Source organism: Crocodylus siamensis, chromosome 3, assembly GCF_052110815.1.
Source record: "Crocodylus siamensis isolate JL-2025a chromosome 3, ASM5211081v1, whole genome shotgun sequence".
Lineage (NCBI taxonomy): Eukaryota > Metazoa > Chordata > Crocodylia > Crocodylidae > Crocodylus > Crocodylus siamensis.
In genome coordinates this window covers 80,753,313-80,773,889 of record NC_143397.1, presented here as the reverse complement: position 1 = coordinate 80,773,889, position 20,577 = coordinate 80,753,313, and the positions used below count along the sequence as shown (strand labels likewise).

The following is a 20,577-nucleotide window of genomic DNA, read 5'->3' as shown; positions in this document are numbered from 1 at the left end:
GGCAGGCAGGGGATGCATGAAGCAGGACAGGAGTGTGGAGGAAGAATGCAGGGGAAGCACAGGGTAAGGAAGGAGTACAGGAGGGGCACAGGGAAGGGGGTGAATGTAGCAAGGAGGGCATGGGGAAGGGGCACACACAATTCGGGGGTAGCAACTGTGGGTCTGACTCCAGTCCTGACCCGGACTGGAGCCACAGCCACTCCTACTGCCTGGCCCCACCGAGTGTTCTATGCCCCTGGCAAAGCCAGAGCCAGAGCCAGAGCCAGAGCAGCTGCAAAGGTAAGTAAGCCTATCATATTACTAACCTTATTTATTGCATGAAAGCAGTCAAGCAGTGTTAGATGAAAACTGCAAGTACCAAATGAAGCATCCCTGTAAAAATACACACACACACACACACACACACACACACACACAAAAAAGTCAATGGACAGCTGAAAACCAGTTACTTGTTAGCTCAAAAGAAATGCACCATTGCTTGAAGTTGTTTTATTGACATTTTATATTAACACACGTAATATTTATTATTCCAGCCACTTCCCTCCTCCCAACCTTTGCAGAAGTGCTGCTTTCAGCTTTTATGGGGAATGCAATGCTAACCAAGTTGGGGAGGGGGGATTTAGACATCAACATTTCTCAGCAAAATGTTTATCTTGCTTGATAAAATTTATGAATTGCACTTCCAGCAAGGTCTGTATACTCTAGGGATGTGAACAGTTAAACATTTAATTGTTCATATACTGATAACCAGTAATACCTTACTGATTATTATTTAGCATGAGGCACAGAGCTGTCCAGCAGGAAAGCGGGGGCAGGGAAAGGGAAGTGGCATGGTGCCTTTGAAGATGGCAGGGCAGGCAGGCAGGAGGGAGGAAGGGAGGGGGGACTAGTACCTAGGGAGGGAGAAGCAGGGAGGGCAAACTAGTACCCTACTATGGCAGGGAAACGGCAGGGGAGCTCTAAGGGGCCTGATCCTTTTGATGGCAGCACAGCCCCAGCCCCTTTTGCACCGTCTGCCCTGAGGCACGTACACACCTGCTGTTGGCAACAAGCAGGGCCAGGGTTCCACAAATCCTGATGCAGCCTCCCAACCACCTGCAACAGCCAGCCTGGGCTCTAGGCAGGGCTGCTTGCGCCAGGTGGCAGGGAGGCTAAAAGCGGCTGCACTCAGGTTGGCGGAGCTCTGGCTCACCTCATTGCCAGCAGTGGATGCACTGGTGCCTCTGGGTAGACGGTGGGGAAAGGGCCAGGGCTCCACTGCCACAACAAGGATTGGGCCTCTTGTGGCTCCCATGCTGTTTTCCATGAGGTATATGTGCATCCTCTGCCAGCAACGAGCCAGGTTGGAGCCCTGAGGACCGCAGTGTAGCCACTTTCAGGCCCAGCCCTCAGACAGCCATGCACTGGCAGCCGCAGTGGGAGAGAAACTTTCTCCAGCTTGCTACTGCCACCCAAGGCTTCACAGGGACTGTGGTGGGGCTTGCCGCTGCTGCCTGCAGCTGGCCTGGGTCCCCAGGCAGCCACAGGCAAGGGGGGCTTTCCCAATCCACTGCTGCCACTAACATACAACTGCCTGGGGGCCAAGGCCAGCTGCAGGCAGCAGCAACGAGACCTGCCACAGCCCTATAAAACTGCAGGTGGCAGCATGGGCTGAGGGGTTTCCCAGCTTGCTGCAGCCACTTCAAGAAAGAGCTAGAGTACAGATGGGGGCCTGTTTCCAGTAGATGCATGCTACTGGTTAACTGTTTAACTGATAATGTTAGGGGAATTTAAATGGGTACTTAATCATTTACATCCCTAGTGTACTCCAATTTCTTAGGTATTGTGAAAGATTTAAAAAACAAAAAACATGATAAGATATATGTATATGCAGATGACCAGATTACTTCCTTCTAACAACAGTGTTTCCTAATTTTTAATTTATTACATGGCAGTTAAATGAAAACAAGTCTCTTATGTTGAAGCATCAACCAACTAAATATTTTAAGTCTTAATTTAGAAAATGCTCTTTATTATACAACTATTTCTTCAATTGTGGGGAAGGAAAATAGTTATTTCTGTTACTTTTTAAATCCTCTTAAGCTAAGAACGGAATGCTTTCTTAGTACAACATCAATTGGCAAATGACTGTATGAAACTACCAGCCATAGACTTGCAACTGATTTAAGAAGGCTCAATCCTCTGCCAAGTTAAAAAATAATAATAAATCAAGAAAAAGTATGGCTTAAAATTTCAGGATACAGTCTAGTGCAGTATCTGGCAGTTATTCCATTTTTCAGAAATGCAATAAATAATTTATGACAACACATAACACTTCTTCCTCCTCCCCCATTCATAGACACTATCCTACAAAATGTGCCCTTGCTCTTCTACTAAAAAGTTAAAAGCAGCAGCTTAAAATCAGTGACACTTCAATTGTACAATAATACCATGCAGCACAAATTGGACGAAATTACCGCTTTTTTTAAAGTCTGTTCCCCGCTCCCCCAAACTCTTCTAGATTGTATTTATGTCTCACTGTAAACTATACCCCTCCCCCACCAACTATGCATTTTGAAGCATTGGGGTGAAATAATGTCATAGGTTATAACAAAAGTGTTTTAATGTTCTGAATTAAACTGGTAAGAACAAGAATTTTAGAGGTCTGACTGCTGACACTCCCTTTTTGCATATCTACTTCCCTAGCTGGTGTAAAAAGAGGAAAATGCCAGGGGAAGGAAGTAATAGAAACTCATTCAGGAAATTGATAGCAGGATACAAAAAATTTCTTCACAAGACATTAACAGAAATCCCTAGGCTATTATAATAGTGACTATGTACAGAGAATACATATATTCTTGGATATGAGAAAGGAATTGCTTTTTTAATGCGGACATATGAGCAGAGCAGAAACTAGAGCACCCTTGTAATTCATAGCTCTCTTTAGTAGCCCCTCTACTTGTAATCAGATTTGAACACTGGGCAAAATCCTGGCTCCGCCAAAATCTGTGGAAGCTTTGCCACTGACACCTGGATTTCACCTTTCATTTTAGAAGCTAAATACAGTTTCCAAAGAAGAGAAGAGAACTATTACTTCCATTATTGGAACTCTACAAATAGATGAAAAAGTCTTCCCAAAATCCTGTCACTGTCAAGAAGAGAAAAAGAACATGACAGGAACTGAAAAACACTATAGAGAAACTTTACTGTTTGTAGGAAAGCAGGAAAACAGCTGCTATAGTAAAAAAAGCTTAGTTGTTGTAATTAGTAGATTACTCATCCTGCAGCAACCACAATTTTGAACAACAGATCTGATTTCTGCATTTTTTTTAATTGTTCCTTTGACTTCTAACAATTTAAACTGGCTTGGTACCTAAGATGGCTAGAGAGAAAAACTGAGAAAGCTGCTTGTCTTCATGACCTATCAACCCAGTTCAGCTGTCTGATAAAATAACAGATGTCTATAACCTGGAGTTCCTAGGTTTATATAAACCTCAGGAAGTGAAGCAACCACAAAAAATTTCATTCCACACACAAAAATGCTAAATAATTTAGCATTAGTTAGTTTGGTAGCATATTCAGTAAGTTATAATATCAAAAGTATGGCAAATCACAAAAATATCAACACAGTGTCTGACAAGTGCTTAAGAGAGTGTAGTTCAACTAATGTTTTACATTTCAAATGTATTAACATTGCAATTTGCTTTTTTGGTGCAAATCCCAGCAAAATGCACAACAGATTAAAAGAACCAGTGAAAATAAACATGCAGCCTCATATGTACAGTTCTGCTAGTGCACTTCTGAGGCAAGATACATGATTTTGGGAAGGGGGAGGAGGGGAAGGGCAGGGACAGCAGGCAATATATTTTTATTGGACCAACTGCATGGTTGGGAGAGATTTTAGATAAGCTCTGGAGCACAAAGTACTCTTCAAGTCAGAGAAAGAAGCAGATGCAGCTTATGCTAAATACTGTTCACAGTTACCTTACCTTTTACTTTCTTAGACCTGGTCTCATAAAAGATGTCACCACCAAAAATATCCTTTATTCTTGCATATTTCTTGGACCATCATAGCTACACTATTACTCCAACATTATCATTGCCATATGCCTGTCATTTCACTACCTGACCTCCTTTCCAGTAGGAAGTTCCATATGTGACAAAATATACAGCAGTCATAACCAAAGGACCCAAAATCAGCAGTTCTGCACAAGATTCATATTTTCTCACAGACCAGAATGCATAAACCTTTTATATTTACCTGAAAGGAAGGTAAGAGATGGTTCCAGACAATAAGAGCCTGTACACATTCTCTGGAGATTCTCTCAAGTATATTATCTGTTTTTAGAAGGAAAAGGAAAAATTTGCAATGGTAATTTTAAGTTCCATAACAATCTCTCGCAACCAAAATGCCTTTAAAGACATATGCTCACTAATGCCATGCAAGCATGGCATCAAGAATGAAAAAAATTAAGCAGATGACGCAGTGAACTAAAATAGAGCAGATGCCACATAATATTATGCCAATATTAGCAAGAATATGAATTAATCTATCTACTGGACAGACTTTCAGGACTTCTGTGAAGTTTCAGTTTCCCATGAAATTGCTTGCAACACTTTACCTACTAAATACTTCTGCAGTATGTCTATGAAAAGGCATTACAGAGAAAAGACAAATTTAGAAATATTAAAACAATATTAAAAATTAATATTTTAATCTAAGGATTTTTATTTTCTCTCTCATACCAAAATAACAACAAAGTAAACATAACCAATCTACTCAGCAGGCAAAGATGAGTAGTAGTAGCGAGTGGGTGTTTTGGTCCTCCAAAAGCTGAAGTAGATGAGTGCAGCAATCCAAATCTTGCATTTCCTCTACTGCACAGCCTGAACAAACACTGGGTTAAAACAGTGTTTGTTATTAAATCCAGATGCCAACAGAAGAGAAAAACTGCAGACTTGAACCTCAATAGAAGCAACAAAACCTGAGAACGTAATGAGGGCAAAATATTTTTAGTACCAAATATTAAAAAAACATTCCACTGTCAAAGGAACTTGGCAAAACAAAAATGTCAGCTTGACGAAGCCCTAGTTCATTACAGAGGTCTTTAAAACTGCTGGGAGACTCACCCATTGCTGTTAACTATCAATGAGGAGTCAAACCACTCACTGGTTTTGTTACTGGTTAAACAGGACCTGCTGACAACCACTGCTGTAGTAGGTCAGTCTCCCAGTGTTAGTGCCCTTAGTATGGTCCAAGTTTAATATGAAACATCACACCAAAGAACTGGAAGTTTTTCCCCTTATGAGGAAATATCTGCTTTTTCTCATTAAAAAGTATTCCACGGGCTACCTTTGTAACTAAAACAAAAATTGCCATGTAACAACTGTCCTTTACTGAGGTAAGAATCTTCTGAATTGTTCAACTGATAGTTTATATAGCTTTTCAATAGTGCAAATAAAATCTAATTATTTTAGGAAGTTACTCGGAATTTAAAATGTAAAAACAAGAAGCCTGTAAAATTTAAATTAGACAATTAATATTTCTTAGATGAATAGCTTCTCTATGGTTTCTGTTCAAATAAACAAAGATCTACTTAAAAATGAACTTTCCTCTCAAAGTTAAAGACAAATCTAGGCTCATTTGCCAGTTTTAATTTTCCTTTTTTCTTTAGGAAAAGTGGGTGTTGCCTTACAATTATGTTTATCCAGGCTGACAGACAGCTTGAGTCATCTGTTTTAGCGTAGCTCTGAATTTAACAAATTATTTTCCATGGGGATAGGTGATTAAGAGTAGGATGTGAATATGAACTGGTAACAAAGCTGGAAGCATTTACACAAAAGAAAAAAAAAAAAAACAAGCCACCCCCCAAAAAACCCCTATACCAATGGTTTACCTTTTACCATTTTACATTCTGACCTGACCACATACAAGCAGAATAACCAGAAAAATAAGTGCTATTGCTAGTAGGAGAACAAAATAAAAATACAGCTCTCTTCATATGAACCCCAACTTTACATAGTTTACTTCTGGTCATTTAATTATGCTAATTTGCATAAACAAAGTTTAGTCTCCAGTTTCTCCTGAATGCAAGCATTGTTCAAAAGCTACTCCTCAACTACTATTCTCTGTTAACTACCTAATTAGTATTCCCAGGACTATACAGCTTAAACACCATACTTATTCATTACGTGGATTGGAAGTGTAGGCTGTATTCCAAGAACATCCAAGAACATTCAATCCTGCTTTGGTAAGCATAGGCTACACATCCGGTAACACTACAAGTGCAAGTTACTGTTAACCCAAGTAGCAGCAAATGCCGTGCACTGCAATTTGCAGTCAGTCAAATACACTAAACATAAATAAAATAAATATACTAAACAATTTCCTTGCCCCCAAAAGCTTACAAAATATACGCATAGAATGGTACAAGCAAACAGGAAAGCTTTGTCCATGCTACGGCCTAATCCAAGACCAACTGGTGGCCTACAGGCCACATGTAACCCTGTTTGGCCAGCATTCTCCATACTGCTCTGATTGCAACAGCAGCAGGGGACTCCAGGCTGTTACCTCCATCACAGAGGGTAGGGCAGTGTGGCATGGTGTTGTAGACAGTGAGGCTGGGATCACGGTGCAGCAGAATGCAGGGGTGGCAAAGAAGAACAGGTGTGGGGTACAGTGGCAGAGGTATCTACAGTGTGCAGCCTGGGGTCCCAAGGCTCACCCTGATTGCAGCCTTTACTGATGCAGCTCCCCAGCTGCTTAGAAATTGGACAGCCCTGGCCTAGTCTATACAAACAGAAGGAATGTAGCTTACACTGCCTACCCTCCTAGCACAGATGCAGTGTACAGTAGAGTGTTTTTTCAGTATCATAGCTTAAACTTTTTACCTGAACAAAAGCTGTAGTGACAAAAAGAAATTAAAGAAATTTTTTCTACAAAAATGTTGTTGGTGTAATAAAAGATATCATTCTCTACTACAAGTCTGTAGTGACAAAAACACTCTTTCGCCAGTACATCTACAGGAAGGCTCTGAAAATATAGGAAGGTCATTAAAGACAACACATTATATCCTTAACTAACATTACTATACCAAGAAGTTTAAGCACAGACTTGTCACCTGAGAAATTATATTATTATTAAAATAGTACTGTAAACATATGCACACAACACAATATCAACATTTATCATAGACAAGGGCTCGTTTCAAGTCCAGCATGATTATTTTCCCTGACAATTCTTAACTACACTGAGCATTAGCACATCTAATATTGTATCAACTGAAAAAAGATGTCAGTTTCCAGGACAGAAACCCTAAAGGAAAAAGTATAGAGCAAGAGTGAAGTAATATGGAGCACAACCACTGAAGACAAAAGCTATGAAGGGACACTGAAGCTTTTTCATAAGCTTTTAAAAAAGAATAGTTTTGATGCACTTTATCTGGGAAACTGTTTTATATGTAACTTGCTGCAGTCACAAGACTTTAAAAAACAAATCATATGCATCTCCAAGTAAAAGGCTATTACAGAACTTGGTTAATGTAGGAAAAATGACATTATGACCTATTTTCGAAGCAAAGTGTTTCAGTGTTTATAAGCAAGTGGAAGGCCACAAAGTATTTTTCTCCTATATAAGGAAAATAGCTTGGCAATAACACCATGGAGGAAAAAGCAGTCAAGGTGAAGAGAGGCCAGACACATGGTACTGAAGACACTAAATAACGGTTGAATTATGGAAATATTGTAGTGCAGCAGATAAGTTTTTATGATGGCAGGGGGACAGTATAAACTAAAAATGATACCACAGATGAGTGATGGCTAAAATTTCAAATGTTTAGAATGTAATTTATTGCTTATTGCTTATCATTCAGGAAAAAAGTGTGGCTAATTAGTGTGCTAGAAAACAAAATCAGGCCCTCATAGCTTATCAGGGGAGCAGCTTTGTAACAAGGCAGTTCTCACACATTCCAGAAATAAGAGGTTTTTTTTCTGGGAGTAGAATGTGTCTTGGGAAGAGAAGCGGTCCCATCTTCCATGCATTCAAAAGATAAGAGCGCAGCTGCAGGAGCTAGCTTGTTGTGGTACCTAAAAGTCCCAATCAGGGATGGAAAGATTCCAACTATATGATCACATCTTACTAGATGCCTGGCATGTGAACAGTATCTCCACTGGTTGGACAAGATACATTGGACTGGACCACCAATGGATGAGCACCAAAATAGGTGCACAATGAATGAACTAAAGGTATAACACTTCAGAGGAATAAAGGGAGCAAGTGTTCATCGCTTGGCAGCTTCCTCCAGGCGAGACCACTGCAAACTAAAGCAAGAGACCCTCAAAAGACAGTCACACGCTGGCCAGATGTCTGTCTTCCTGCCTGCATCTCTGGGGCAGTGTATGGTGAGAGCCTTTGCTTGCTTGCTTGCTGACTGTTATATGCTATTACTGTGCATCAATAAAGGGCTCCAAGTTTCTGACTGGATATGGTGTGACTGATCATTTCAGGGATATTGCACCCTGCCCACAATGGAGTATTGGCTGTTAGTTCTTAAAATCAAGTCAATGAGAATTTGGAAGACAAGAAAATTGATACGGAAACACAAGAGTGTTCCCCAGAGGCCTGGAGAACATCAGTTCTGACACCACTGAAGATGGCAGTGCAACACACAAGAGGAAACCCAGAAAACAGGCAAATATATAAGAATGGGTAGAGAATGAAATGGTGGAACTAGCAAAGCAGGTTTGCAACTCAATAGCAAAAAAATGGTTTGCTGAATCCATGGCAACAAATATTCTGAAGAATACAGAGAAAGCAGAAAAAAAAAGATTGAAATATGCTGACAGAAAGACCAAGTGCTGCAGGAACAGGCGTAGCCCAAGGAAACCCTGATGAAGCACCAGAAAAGGCAGGACAGAAACTAAGGCAATGAAGATGCAGACAGAAGTGACCTCCCCACTGTAACTGAGAACACTTGGCAGGAAGCATTCTGAGTTACAACCATCTCCTGGAACAAACAGAAGAAGTTCACTGCTGGTTCCAGGGGGGTTGGGAATTTAGCTGCTGGCTGGGAACTTGCAGCTGGTTTTTCCTAGCAATGGCCCCTACTCTTTCCCAGCCTATCCCTGTTTCAGAATAGGAGGGGAAGCAAAGGGAGCAGAGGGAGCTCATCTAAGTTGCCGCTGGGTACCTTAGACATTGGACGTGCAAACATGATTCATAAGCCACACCCAGAAAATTCTAATAGGAATCCACAGTGTTAAAAACATTCTGACTTGTTATGGTCTGAGTTTTTTGCAACAGAAGAAATGCTCTATTAGTTTTCAGTAATTTTTTGACTGTAGAAAAATAGGAGCTGGTATTTTCCAAGGGGAGCCTTGAGTCAAGGTTGAGAAGCAACCCACAAAAGGCTGAAAACCACTCCTCTGGGGTTAAAGGAGCCAAAATTCTGGAGTTCAAGAGGAAAAATAAAAGATGAAAATGGTGGTAAGAGGAGTGAGGACAAAAAAAGGATGGAGACAGAGGTCCCAACACATTTTGGGACAGGCACTGCAAAATACTAGACCAAAAAAGCCCATGAGAGCTGAAAATCCGTGTTAGAACAGACTAGCTTTCACCAGTGAAACCCCGAGATATGTTCTAGGATTTCATTAACTCTTAAAAATAGCTACTTTTTGTGACATCTGTACTTTCACTAATGTCAACAACAATACAAAATATTTAAAAGGAGAGAAGAGGTTACTGAGAATTTGAAGTAACAACATCATCAAATGCAATTTTAGAAACAAGGTATTTAAGGACAAGAAATCATACAAAAATGAATTTGGAAACATTCCTTACATAATTCTGTACACATACAACGGCACAATTTCCCTGGGATCCCCTTTTCAAGCAGGCAAAAGCCAGTTGCTTATTTAAAAAAAAAAGAAAAAAAGGCTACTAAAAGAGAAAAAGTTACTTGCACAATGGACATATCTGTTGCTCTGCTCAAGAGCACACAATAAACTTCCACTTCAAAACCCAGCAGGGATTGGTTTTATTAAAAATATTTAGAAGGGTTTTTAAAAAATATGCTTAGAATAGCTGTCAGTGAAATCATTAGGACCCAGAAAAAGCACTTTTCAATCCAGAATAATTATGTATTTGCCATTATATTGAATTATCAACACTAACATTGAATGTAATCATCTGAAATTCCATTTTGGCTTTATATGTAAATATCAGAAACATCCTTCTGGCCTAAAAAAAAAAAAAAGTCAGAACCTTGTGATTAGCAAGGGTGATACTGGTGTGCTATTGCTAACACCTATTTCAATATGGGCATCATTTTCTAGTTAAAAAAACCCTATGGGATGTAAATTAAAGAGGGAGACACAGAAGAGTTTATTGCGAGTACATGTGCTTTTCCACAGCTGTTCTCAAACACCAGTCTGGATCTTGCAGTCTTTTCTACATAATCCTGTTGGTACTAAATTGAATTAAATTGGAGAAAGTATAGTTCTATATGATCCGTCTCCTCCCCAGCCAGCTTTGTAGGAAAATTTAGAATCTACCACTGAATGAAGGAGAGAACAACTCTTTTACTAGAACTTGTTAGTCTGTAACTATCTTGGGACCAATAGTGCTTTCAAACCACAGCCCAAGTATTAAATGTAGTTTTCCTTGATTAACAACATGACTATCAAAAAGGAGGTTTTTGAGAGTGAAGAAAGGGAAGCTGTCTGAAAAGGGCACCTTAATATTTAATGCATGTGATGATCGAAACAGATTTTACCTTGTTCTGTAATATCACTATACATATTTATGCTTCAAGGAAGATTAGCTTATTTACCAGTAAATAGCCCATTCCGAACTAGTTAAAAATTGTGCAAAATAAACTGTTTGCATCCCAAAGACACAAGTCTTGAAATGTTTGAACATCTACCCCCAAATCCTGGGTTATAAAATCTAGTTAAAGGCTGCTACATAATCTTACAGTTTATAAACCACAAGTTAAAAAAAGAGAAAATAATGAGATTAATTTCAGCTGCCTGCAAACATATTTTATGAGTCACTTGTTAAAAATCACTTCTCCAAATAAGCATTCTAACAGCAGGAAACTGCAATAAATAACAAACCCCACTCTGAATGTAAAAGCTAATATATTATGATACTGATCCATAAATTATTAGCATTAAATATTTATATTGCATTAAAATTTCTGTTTGCAAATACAGAACCTAAGTTCTCAGTTGACTAAAATTTAACTGATAGTTTTTCACTTTAATATTATTCTTACAAGAAAATATTCAGATTGTAGGAAAAAGATTAAAAATACATTGAAAACTAGCCTATGAATAAAAGTTAAATCTCTTACATTAGGATAAAACATGCAGGTGGTCAGTGATAGCTAAGTGTCTCTTATTACATGCATGTGCACAAAAATATTAATCAAAACAGGTCCAAGAGCAGTGACCCTCCCATCTCTGGCACCTCATCTAGTTCTTTCTGAAAGAAAGGGAGGGGGAAAAACAAACCTTCAAAAAACCTTACAAATGTAGAGGTAAGCCTAAGAAAGCGATTACCTGAGGACAGATTAGTGAAGAGATACTGGGATATACCCCAGCTTATGAAATGTCAAAAGGGAAAGGCAGCAGAAAGAAAGGCATCCTAGAAAACAACATTGCTTCTACCAAGGAGACAGTCTGGAAAGTACATTAACAAGAACCACCTCGTAAAGACAGAGAAAAAACTGCCACCATGGTAACTTTAAAAATAATAATAATAATAACTGTAGGCCTATCATAAATGACAAATTCTGGAGAAGAAAGACTAGTTCAGGCAGCTTTTACTTAAATGAATAATAAGCAAAGGAGTTTTTATATTTCTGCTCCACTTCCCCTTTCTCTCCACCCAACCTCCCCCTACCCACACCTCACCCCTCCCCTACAGAGTCAACTCCTTTCCATACTCACTCCTGGCCGGAGATAAATCTCTCTGCCACACTAAGAGAGAAACTTTACACAGAGTGGAGCTATTGTTTCCTACAGCTCTCTCCCCTTCTACCCAAAATAATGTCACACCTAGGAAGTGGACACTAGTAAATTAAGAAAGCAAAAACAATACTATGGATCAGAATGGGTGAAGGAAACACTGCTTACCCTGAAGAAAGAAGGTGAGAAAATAGACAAAGTACAGAGATGAGTCCTGGAGAAGGTGACCTGAATTACAGCAGTTCTTGGGGCGGTACCCCTGGAGGGTTGCCCTCCAAGTACATAATTAGTGCCAGGCCTGAGAAAAGAAACACTGTTACTAAGTCAATGCAGTAAAAGGGATAGGAGCCAAGGTAGGTGGGGCATGAAAAGTAAAATTTGTTTCTTAATACAATGAAAATAAAATGTAAAGAGGCAGCTTTCTTCATCCACACACAAGTCCTGGTGAGGATTAAAAGAAACCATTGTAGAGATCATCTCAAAGAACCTCTGCTGGCTGTTAGAGTAAGGCCAAAAAGAGCATAGATGGCTTCCAGATAAAACCAAATCTGGTTTTAACAATTAAGAGCAAAGCTTTAAGAAAATTAAAGCAAATACTTTAAACCTCAGGACTTCTTGTTTCAGTGCAATATACTTTCTGTGCTACTGAACATGCTTGATATGCCCTAGTCCGATATGGTCAGACACATGTATACCTACTATTCACTTTGATAACTTCAGTGAAAATTTAACAGACTATGACATTATGTATAGTAAGTATAGTGAAGAACCAGCAATAAAAATAATTAAGGTGCCAAATCATGAAATTGGGGCATTTATTGTTAAATACGTTTATTTTGTTGGAAAAAAATTAAAACTTTGCTCTTCATGTTTAAGACGTTTTTACAATGAAGAGCCCCAGTTCTTGAGCTAGACTTGGTACGTCAACACATACCTATAAGGGAGCAGAAGAAACAGCATTTAGCCTTGAAGGCTTATTCAGAAACTCTCTTAACTGAAGATAGAAGAAAGGCAAGTTAAATGATGGAAAAGCATTTTAAAAACCACCAGCTGTGAAGAATGGGAACCCAGTTTTGCTTGTACATGTTTGTTCACCTCACCCCAGTTAACTAGAACTTTAATACTTGCTTTAAAAAGGCAGAACAGCATTGTTTCAAGAGATTTTTCCCGTTTCTGAAAAAAATCCAAAAGATAGATGTTGCTACCATATGCACTGACTCTTAAGCAGATGTGTTGTCACATCTGCTTATGACTACTCATGATGCAAATTGGCAAGTTTCACCTTTTGTTGAAACAGGTTTTAAACAACAGAGTTTCCAATTAGTATTAAGGGTATAGTACTCGAGTGCTTACTTGTGTTTAATTTTAGACATTCAACCTAAGAGAAGTACCAGTTAATTGCATTAAAAATTCTACCAAGCTGTGTTGACTGCTCTCTCAATGCCAATCCTCAATTCATTTTTAAATGCATCTTCTGCAGAGATATGGCTTGTACTTCAAATTTGACCAGTCTTTAAAAGCAGTCACTCAACACTCACAAGACTAATAAATATGACCATTCCATGAAAAATGTTCCCCATCAGCTCTCAAAAGTCATAACCACAACAGTTTTTAAAACCTACTTGTAAGGGACTCAATGTCCCTCCAGCAAACCTATGCTGCTACATTTACTGGTATCTGAGAGGAGAGATTAAGTATAACTGTTTCACTCCTGTGACCTGGCAGGAAATTTGAGATGGCAGGAATACCATTCTTTACATTCTTCATGTAAAGCATTTAAAAGGATTTTAAAACTTGAGTATTTGGAACTCACTTATTTAATGACAAGATAGTGTAATAATGAAAACACACCTTGGTTTGCATTCTTTTCTCTTACAGCAATTATACAGGGCTCTTCAATTCACTAACCTCCTCTGCACGCAATCCTTCTCCATGCAAACTTTTCCCTTCCCCAGCCTACAAATGTGGCCAACACATTCTCCCAACTGAACATAAGCCACTCAACTGACAGAAGTCACAGCCCCACCATGTTAACCTGAGAAAAGATCCAGCTGATAGAATAAAAGTAGAAACTGCAATTCAGTAGAGGAGAAAAATGGGCTCCACCCAGTAGCACTTCTGCAGGACCTAAAACGGTACAATTAAGACCTGCTCCCATTTGAAAGGCACTAGGATCAAGGCGATGCCTCTCCTCCCTCTGCCATGTGGTATTGGAGAAAGATTGCTAAGAGGCACCACCTAGACTAGAGACTCTACCCCACAAGTACAGAAACAGCCAAAAAAACAGAACTTGTGGACATGCAGAGAACACTGTACAGTTATGACTGAACTTACTTTTCTGCTCTGTGTTAGCTGACTGTTTGCACCAACCATTCCACCCTTCTCAGTACCTTCACTTCAACTTCACTCCAAACCAGCCCCTCTCGTCCCATTCCCTCTTCTATACCATTTCAAAAAGTCATGCAACTATTGTGACATTTTCCTCCAATTAACTTTATTCATGTGTTACATCCCTTTGTGCCCATCTTATCCATTTAGATAATAAGCTCTTTGTGACAGAAACAGTTTACTACTCTGTTCAGTGCCTGGCATAAACTTCTACTCTCAGTTCACCTTAATACACGATTAAGGATAACAACATAGTCCAATATTTTTATGCACATTTATGTAAGCGTGCTCCTCCACTGTACCCTTTGTATGCCATGGGTACTGTATGAATTATGAAGTATGATTCTTTAATTTTAAGATCAAGTTGCCACTAGTTTTAAATACTTCTGCTTTTTTTTTTTGCCATGCAAGACTATAGCTCTGCTACACATAACAAATATTACATGCACTCAGTTCAAAAGCTTGCAAAAGAAGAAAAGAAACAGACCACATCAGAAAGCACTCTCCTTTTACTTTTTGGCATAGTGTAATCAACTTACTTTTAAAGATTACATTTTGCTTAATCTGTGGCTGATGTTATTCAGTTAGTACCCTAACTGCAAACAATTAAGCTGAAGCAAGGTATTCTGCATGTTTCCATTCTGTTTTAGAATGCCAGGGACAAGAACATTAATAAACCCTTCTGATGCTTCAGTTACTGAAAAGCTGACACTGTCAATTTCTTTTATTAATATAACTGGATGGGCAATTAGGAGAGATCCCGGGCTGCAGGAAATGGACTTACTCCATAATGCAAACCAGCAGCAAGGAGACTCCCAGAAATGCAAGAACTACATATCCTCCCAAACTAATAAAAACAGAATGACTCACAGCTGCATGAAATCTGATCTCTCAAGTCTCCAGTAAGATGAAGAGCACATGCTTCTCACCCTACTCCTTAGTTTTAATCAGTAATAAAAGAGAAATGCAAAAGTCAAGAAACAAAATGAAAATAAAACACAGATCAAGGCATAGTTATTGGTCTGCAGTACATCACAACCTCCTCAAGCACTGTGCATTAGTCCTTCACTGTAAGTGTTGAAATTCTTACTAAACGTTACATTTTTTCTGGGAGAGGGCAATATAAACCCAGAAAGTTATAGGTTTTCTCCTACACAGTCAAACACCTGATAACATATCCTCCAGCACCCTTGATACTCCAAAGCATCTTGTCCACTCTGAGCACATCATACATGGTCTTCTTGGTTGCTCTTAGTTCTATCTAGAAATTCCAGCAGGAAAAGAACACATTCCCTAATATATAACTCTGAAATAATACATTGTCTCTTACAAAGACATAACAGTTGTCCACTAGAAAACAGAAGAAATGGGATCAAGGATCAAGAATTAACCAATGTTTAAAAAAATGAAATTTATAAAAAGATCTTGAAAATGAAACAGACACGCACTTTTAAAAAAACAATACCCTTAAGTGACTTTGGAGCACACAGAGGCTTTTGCAAAATCCTCAAAAATTGTTATGAAGCATAGGTGTCAAGCCTGCAAACACCCTTCCCCCACTCTAATCAATTTGATGGGAAAGAGTTAAGATAATTTTCATGCGAAAAGCCATAGCAAGAAGCCATATTCTTACCTTCAGAACCTTTCCCACCACACTAAGAGGGAAGGTATCACTCGGTACTTTAAGAATTGCATGTAGAATAATAACAAGAAACAAGTTACTTTATAGTAAAATGTTAAATACTTACTGCGTAAGAGCCTATGAGGAATGCAGCATTGGCTTGCTTTTTCTGATCAAAGCCAGTATAATGAATTATTTTCTTCCTTATCAATGTAAATGACTGTATCAAGAAATGAATAACAGTATTATAATTTGGCACTCTGGATTTAAAATCTACATGGCCTGATACAATTTTTTAAAATGAATGAAAAAGAAAAACCAGCCAAAACAAATGGCCTCCTCAAAACTGAGGTTTTCAAAATTACATTTCAATCATTCCTTTCCTGACCAAGACATAACCAAGTACACTATTTCATGTGCAATCGTAAGTAGTACTCAGTATTCTTGTAGGATCACATCTGTAGGTATAGCATAGTACCAATATAATATCTACCATATTGATAAGCCAGTTACACTCACCATGTTATGCCTTAAGTGAATATTAAAAAGAACCCTATATATTTCACTAACAATATGAAAGATTTTATGATGAATAAGTAGAAGGCAGTTAGATTTTTTTTGGTATTTTCTTTAGTCATTTTAAGTGTTACAACATATTTAACCATTTGAAAGATGCACTTAATTTAAAACAGAAATTTAAATTTAAATCAACTATTCAAATAAATATAGTTTCCACTGTAGTTAAAATTGATCTCCTAACCCCAGCCCTGTGCACTGCCAAATGTTTTCCTGTTTTAAAATGTTCTATTTGAGGCCTGTGTTGTCAACCCATTTTCAGGAGCCCTGGAAATAGACAATGTTAATATAATTTTCTTACAAAGCAGCTCCTGGCAGTTTACTCTTTGACCTGAGCTATGTTGCTATGACAGATGTTGAAAGTTTGAGCTGGCACAAGCAGATATGGCTCCTTCATTTGTATCCTTCTGCAAACCCTATTTCCCCCACTACTTCTACTGTTTGTGTACAGCTCCCTGGGGGACAAGGCAGAGTGTAGGGTGCTGACAGCTGCAGCAGGCAGCTCCCACCCTCAGTGCAACATAGACTAACCGTATGAATGGGAGGTCTGAAAATGACCTTTAAGTAAAGGCCTTCTCTCACTCACCTTCTCCAGCTTGCAGTTAACTGTATCCCAACTGTACTCCCCATCTTCTTTTACCTAGCTGCCAAGGTCCCAGAGGAATTAAGATGGGTCTGCTCCCTGCATTCTTCTACCCCTGAACTGTTTTGCTGCAATATCATCTGCTGCTGCCCCAGGTCTCCCTTTTCCTCTCTGTCTCTCTCTTGTCTTCTTACAGCAGTTGCTGCTTCTCTCTCTGCTGAATTCAACCCTGGCGGCAGTTGGTGACTATGGGAATCAGCAGTGAAGGGAAAGCACTAGAGAGCAGCCCTCAGCACAAAACTAGGCAGCAGCAGGCAGCTTGGAGCAGCTGCAGAAGTGACAGCAAGGGCAACCTGGTTGCAGCCTGATGTGTTTCACTGTACCTTCAGCCCTAGCTGCTTTATTTGGCCTACTGTTCCTTTAAGGCTGCCAACCTCTCGAATACAATTTATTCACATTTTTTTCCTGAACACAGACTTCTGTAAAGTGATCTGCAAGCAAAATAAGTATACATTTTCATACATGATCAAATCTGTTCATTGTGCCACAAGCATTACAAATGTATCCAAAGCAGGTAACCCGAGTCCAGCTGGCACGTAACTTTCTTTTAAACAGAGAAATCTCTGCATCTTGCTACTACTGTGTTACCTACTTCCTAACTTTTCATAATTCAATTGCTATGAACAGGCAAGCAATAATTACAAGTAAGGATTTTAACAAACTCTTTAATTTGGCTAACAAATTTTGTACATCAACCCCTGTTAAAATTTGACCAAATTCAACTACCTTTTAAATTGATATAGGTCATTTTTAACTTAGTTGTTTTGATTTATGGAGATACTGGCACAGCAACTAGTTGCTAATCCATTTAGAACTAGGTACTTTTAATCCTGAAAAGTACTGAGGACTGACTGCCTGTGAGAAAACAAATAACCTCATCTCCTAGAATTAAAAGTACTCATTTCCCTTTCAGGACCAGGGCCTAAAATATACATTTTAAAGAGCAAAAGACAGCTTACTACAGGAGATGGTGTCAAAATCTACACACACAAACAGAAAACAATGTACAAAAACTGAACAGAAGAAGAAAGAAGAGATCAGTTGCCTTAGTCTCAAGCCAAGCAGAAGTCAGGATAGCGTAGCGCCAGAGACTGAACCTCACTGGTTCAGTCTAAGGTGCTACCCTGTCCTGCCTTTTGCCTAAATAGAAGTGTGTGTTTCACTGTATGTACCCTGAAGTTCACTAGAAAATGAAAGATTGCCAAGAAGGCCAAATTCCAGAAAAGTCTCTCTCCTGAAAGGCATTAACCACAAGAAAGTTTCTTACTAGAATCCCAGCAGTACCAATATTTAAAAGTTAACTGTTTTGATAGTATATTGTCTTCCAAGCAAACAGTTCTCTTCCCCTCACTTCCACTATCCAAACTCCTAGAACAGAATTGTACACTATATTAATCTATATGACAAATCTCACCAAGAACCTAAATATCCATCATGCACTTCAAATAAATATATATCTTTTCTGAGTAATTTACAGAGATGACCACACACGCTGATTTCTATTTAGTACAACTAAAATGAAAACTAAAAAAAAAAAAAAAAAAGAAAGGAAAAGGTTTTTTTTACCTTTAATTTCTTATTTAGCTTGCAACAATATCTGTAAACCATAGCCAGATTGAGTGGTCCAAAATCTGCATAAAAGCTTGTTGGGGAAGAAAAAAAAGAAAAGATTTTGCTTGTATATGCAGTATAGAAATGCATTTAAAAACCCATATTCATCAAATGAAGATTATTATTAAGTACAAATACGTATAAAAACACTGAAATGCCTTTCTTGAGTACAGTGAGAGTATGCGCTAATTCACTGGAGAAAACACAATTTTATAGTCTTTATTCTTTTTGGTTTTTCTACACACAAGAGCTAAAAAATTGATAAAATAAGGACATTTTCAAGGTTTGGAAGTTTACAGTAAAATAGTATTTTTGGGCATCACATCGGGAACTCCTGATTTTAATGACAACACAAAAGCAGGTCTTTAAAACAAGGTCATGAATATATTCTGAAATGTTTCTGCTACCAGAAAACTATCAAACGGGCATTTAAAAAGTTCTACAGAACTAATCTCCAAAGTGCTCAAAACAAATCAAAGCATCTAGAGCCTCTGTTACATGTACAAACCTGACAGCATATAGTACAACTGGTAGAAGCTAAACAGAAAGTTTTAACTAAGGACATGCTTATTCATTACCATCCAGGTACAGCATAAATGACTTTCATCATCTCATCTGCAATTCAATGTGTAATACTTTTTGACCTCCAACTTTTAAAGAGAGAAGTCACCTTTGTTAATTTTTGAACTACTGTTCTAGGAAGTTGAAATATTCTTTCCTAGATATTTTGGCCCACTAAGTACATCCCTGCAGCTCAGGGGTAGGCAACATTTTTTGGCCGGAGTGCTGAGGCTGGCAGCAGCTGCTTAGATCCTGGGCTGGCGGTGGTGGGCCAAGCAAAATGGCCTTGTGCGCCATGCTTGGCATGGTGCTGGAGGTTGCTGACCCCTGCTCTAGCTCAATATTCAAGGGATTGTGTTTTATAATAAAACATGTTCCTGTATCATCTTCCAACAGGAAGGCACTCTATAATTAAAATCAGAAAATGTTAGGAATTTTTTAGCAAAGAAATGGGTAGAGAGCCAGAAGACCCTCCTCAGAAATAACCTGCTCCTATTCCAAGTAAAATTAGGTGAGTGTAATGCACTAGCTTTGAAAGGGGGAGCTCTGTACAGTCAATTAAAACTCCTAAACCCTTGCTCATTGGGGTTCTCCTGATGAAGGCATGGCATATTCCGTAGAAGGCAGGAAGAAGAAGACTATACTTACTTCTCGTATACAAGTTCGTCATCTATGCAGAAATGGTGTGTGTTTGCAGCACCACTCTTTGGTTTTTGGCAGAGAATTGCAAAATAAAGGCGATCTGAAACGCAAGAGATTTTAAACTAATACTACTCTCAACGTCACAGCTTTCTCTACAAAAAAAAGAAAAGGAAGACAAAGAAACGAAGACGTGTTGCTTTGAACATGAGTAACTTTTAGAGCGGGGCGTACAAAAACGTCCTTTTGTGGTCCCCAGCTTAGCTCACATTTTTTCAGAGGCCAAGGAAACCATGCAGGCTTGGATTCAAAGGGCTTTCCCCAGACTTGGCCAGCCAAGCTGCTCAGGGGAGAGCCAGCCGCCTCTGCCCCCTGGAGGCTTTGTGGTTGAGGTGCCCCTACACCAAGAGGTAGAAACCTGGGACTGCTTTCGGAAGCCGCAGAGCAACCCGGCATGCCACGGACCACCTCAGAAACCAACAACCCTCCCCCCCCCAAAAGACCTTGGACCTGAAGAGCCACTGGCCAAACAGGTCCTGCCTCAGTGTGCAAGCACCCGGGCACCGAGGGGCGGGGCACGAGCCCGAGC

The 20,577-nt window shown here is 39.1% G+C and overlaps 1 protein-coding gene across 16 annotated transcripts in view; it reads right to left on the bottom strand.

The window, feature by feature from the left end:
* CDC14B (cell division cycle 14B) overlaps positions 1–20,577 on the bottom strand; it is a 63,995-nt gene that overhangs the window by 32,108 nt on the left and 11,310 nt on the right. For 15 of the 16 annotated variants that reach the window (XR_016441251.1, XR_016441252.1, XR_016441248.1 and 12 more), the window contains exons 2-6: positions 19,998–20,091; positions 18,744–18,819; positions 16,086–16,178; positions 4,241–4,317; positions 306–372 (exon numbers count right to left, since the gene is read on the bottom strand). Coding sequence is in view for 11 of the 16 variants with exons in the window: in XM_090038585.1 (XP_089894711.1) it covers positions 306–372; positions 4,241–4,317; positions 16,086–16,178; positions 18,744–18,819; positions 19,998–20,091 (407 nt within the window). In the remaining 5 variants the exon portion in view is untranslated. The remainder of the gene's footprint in view (positions 1–305; positions 373–4,240; positions 4,318–16,085; positions 16,179–18,743; positions 18,820–19,997; positions 20,092–20,577) is intronic. The other variant, XM_090038590.1, reaches the window with a different exon arrangement.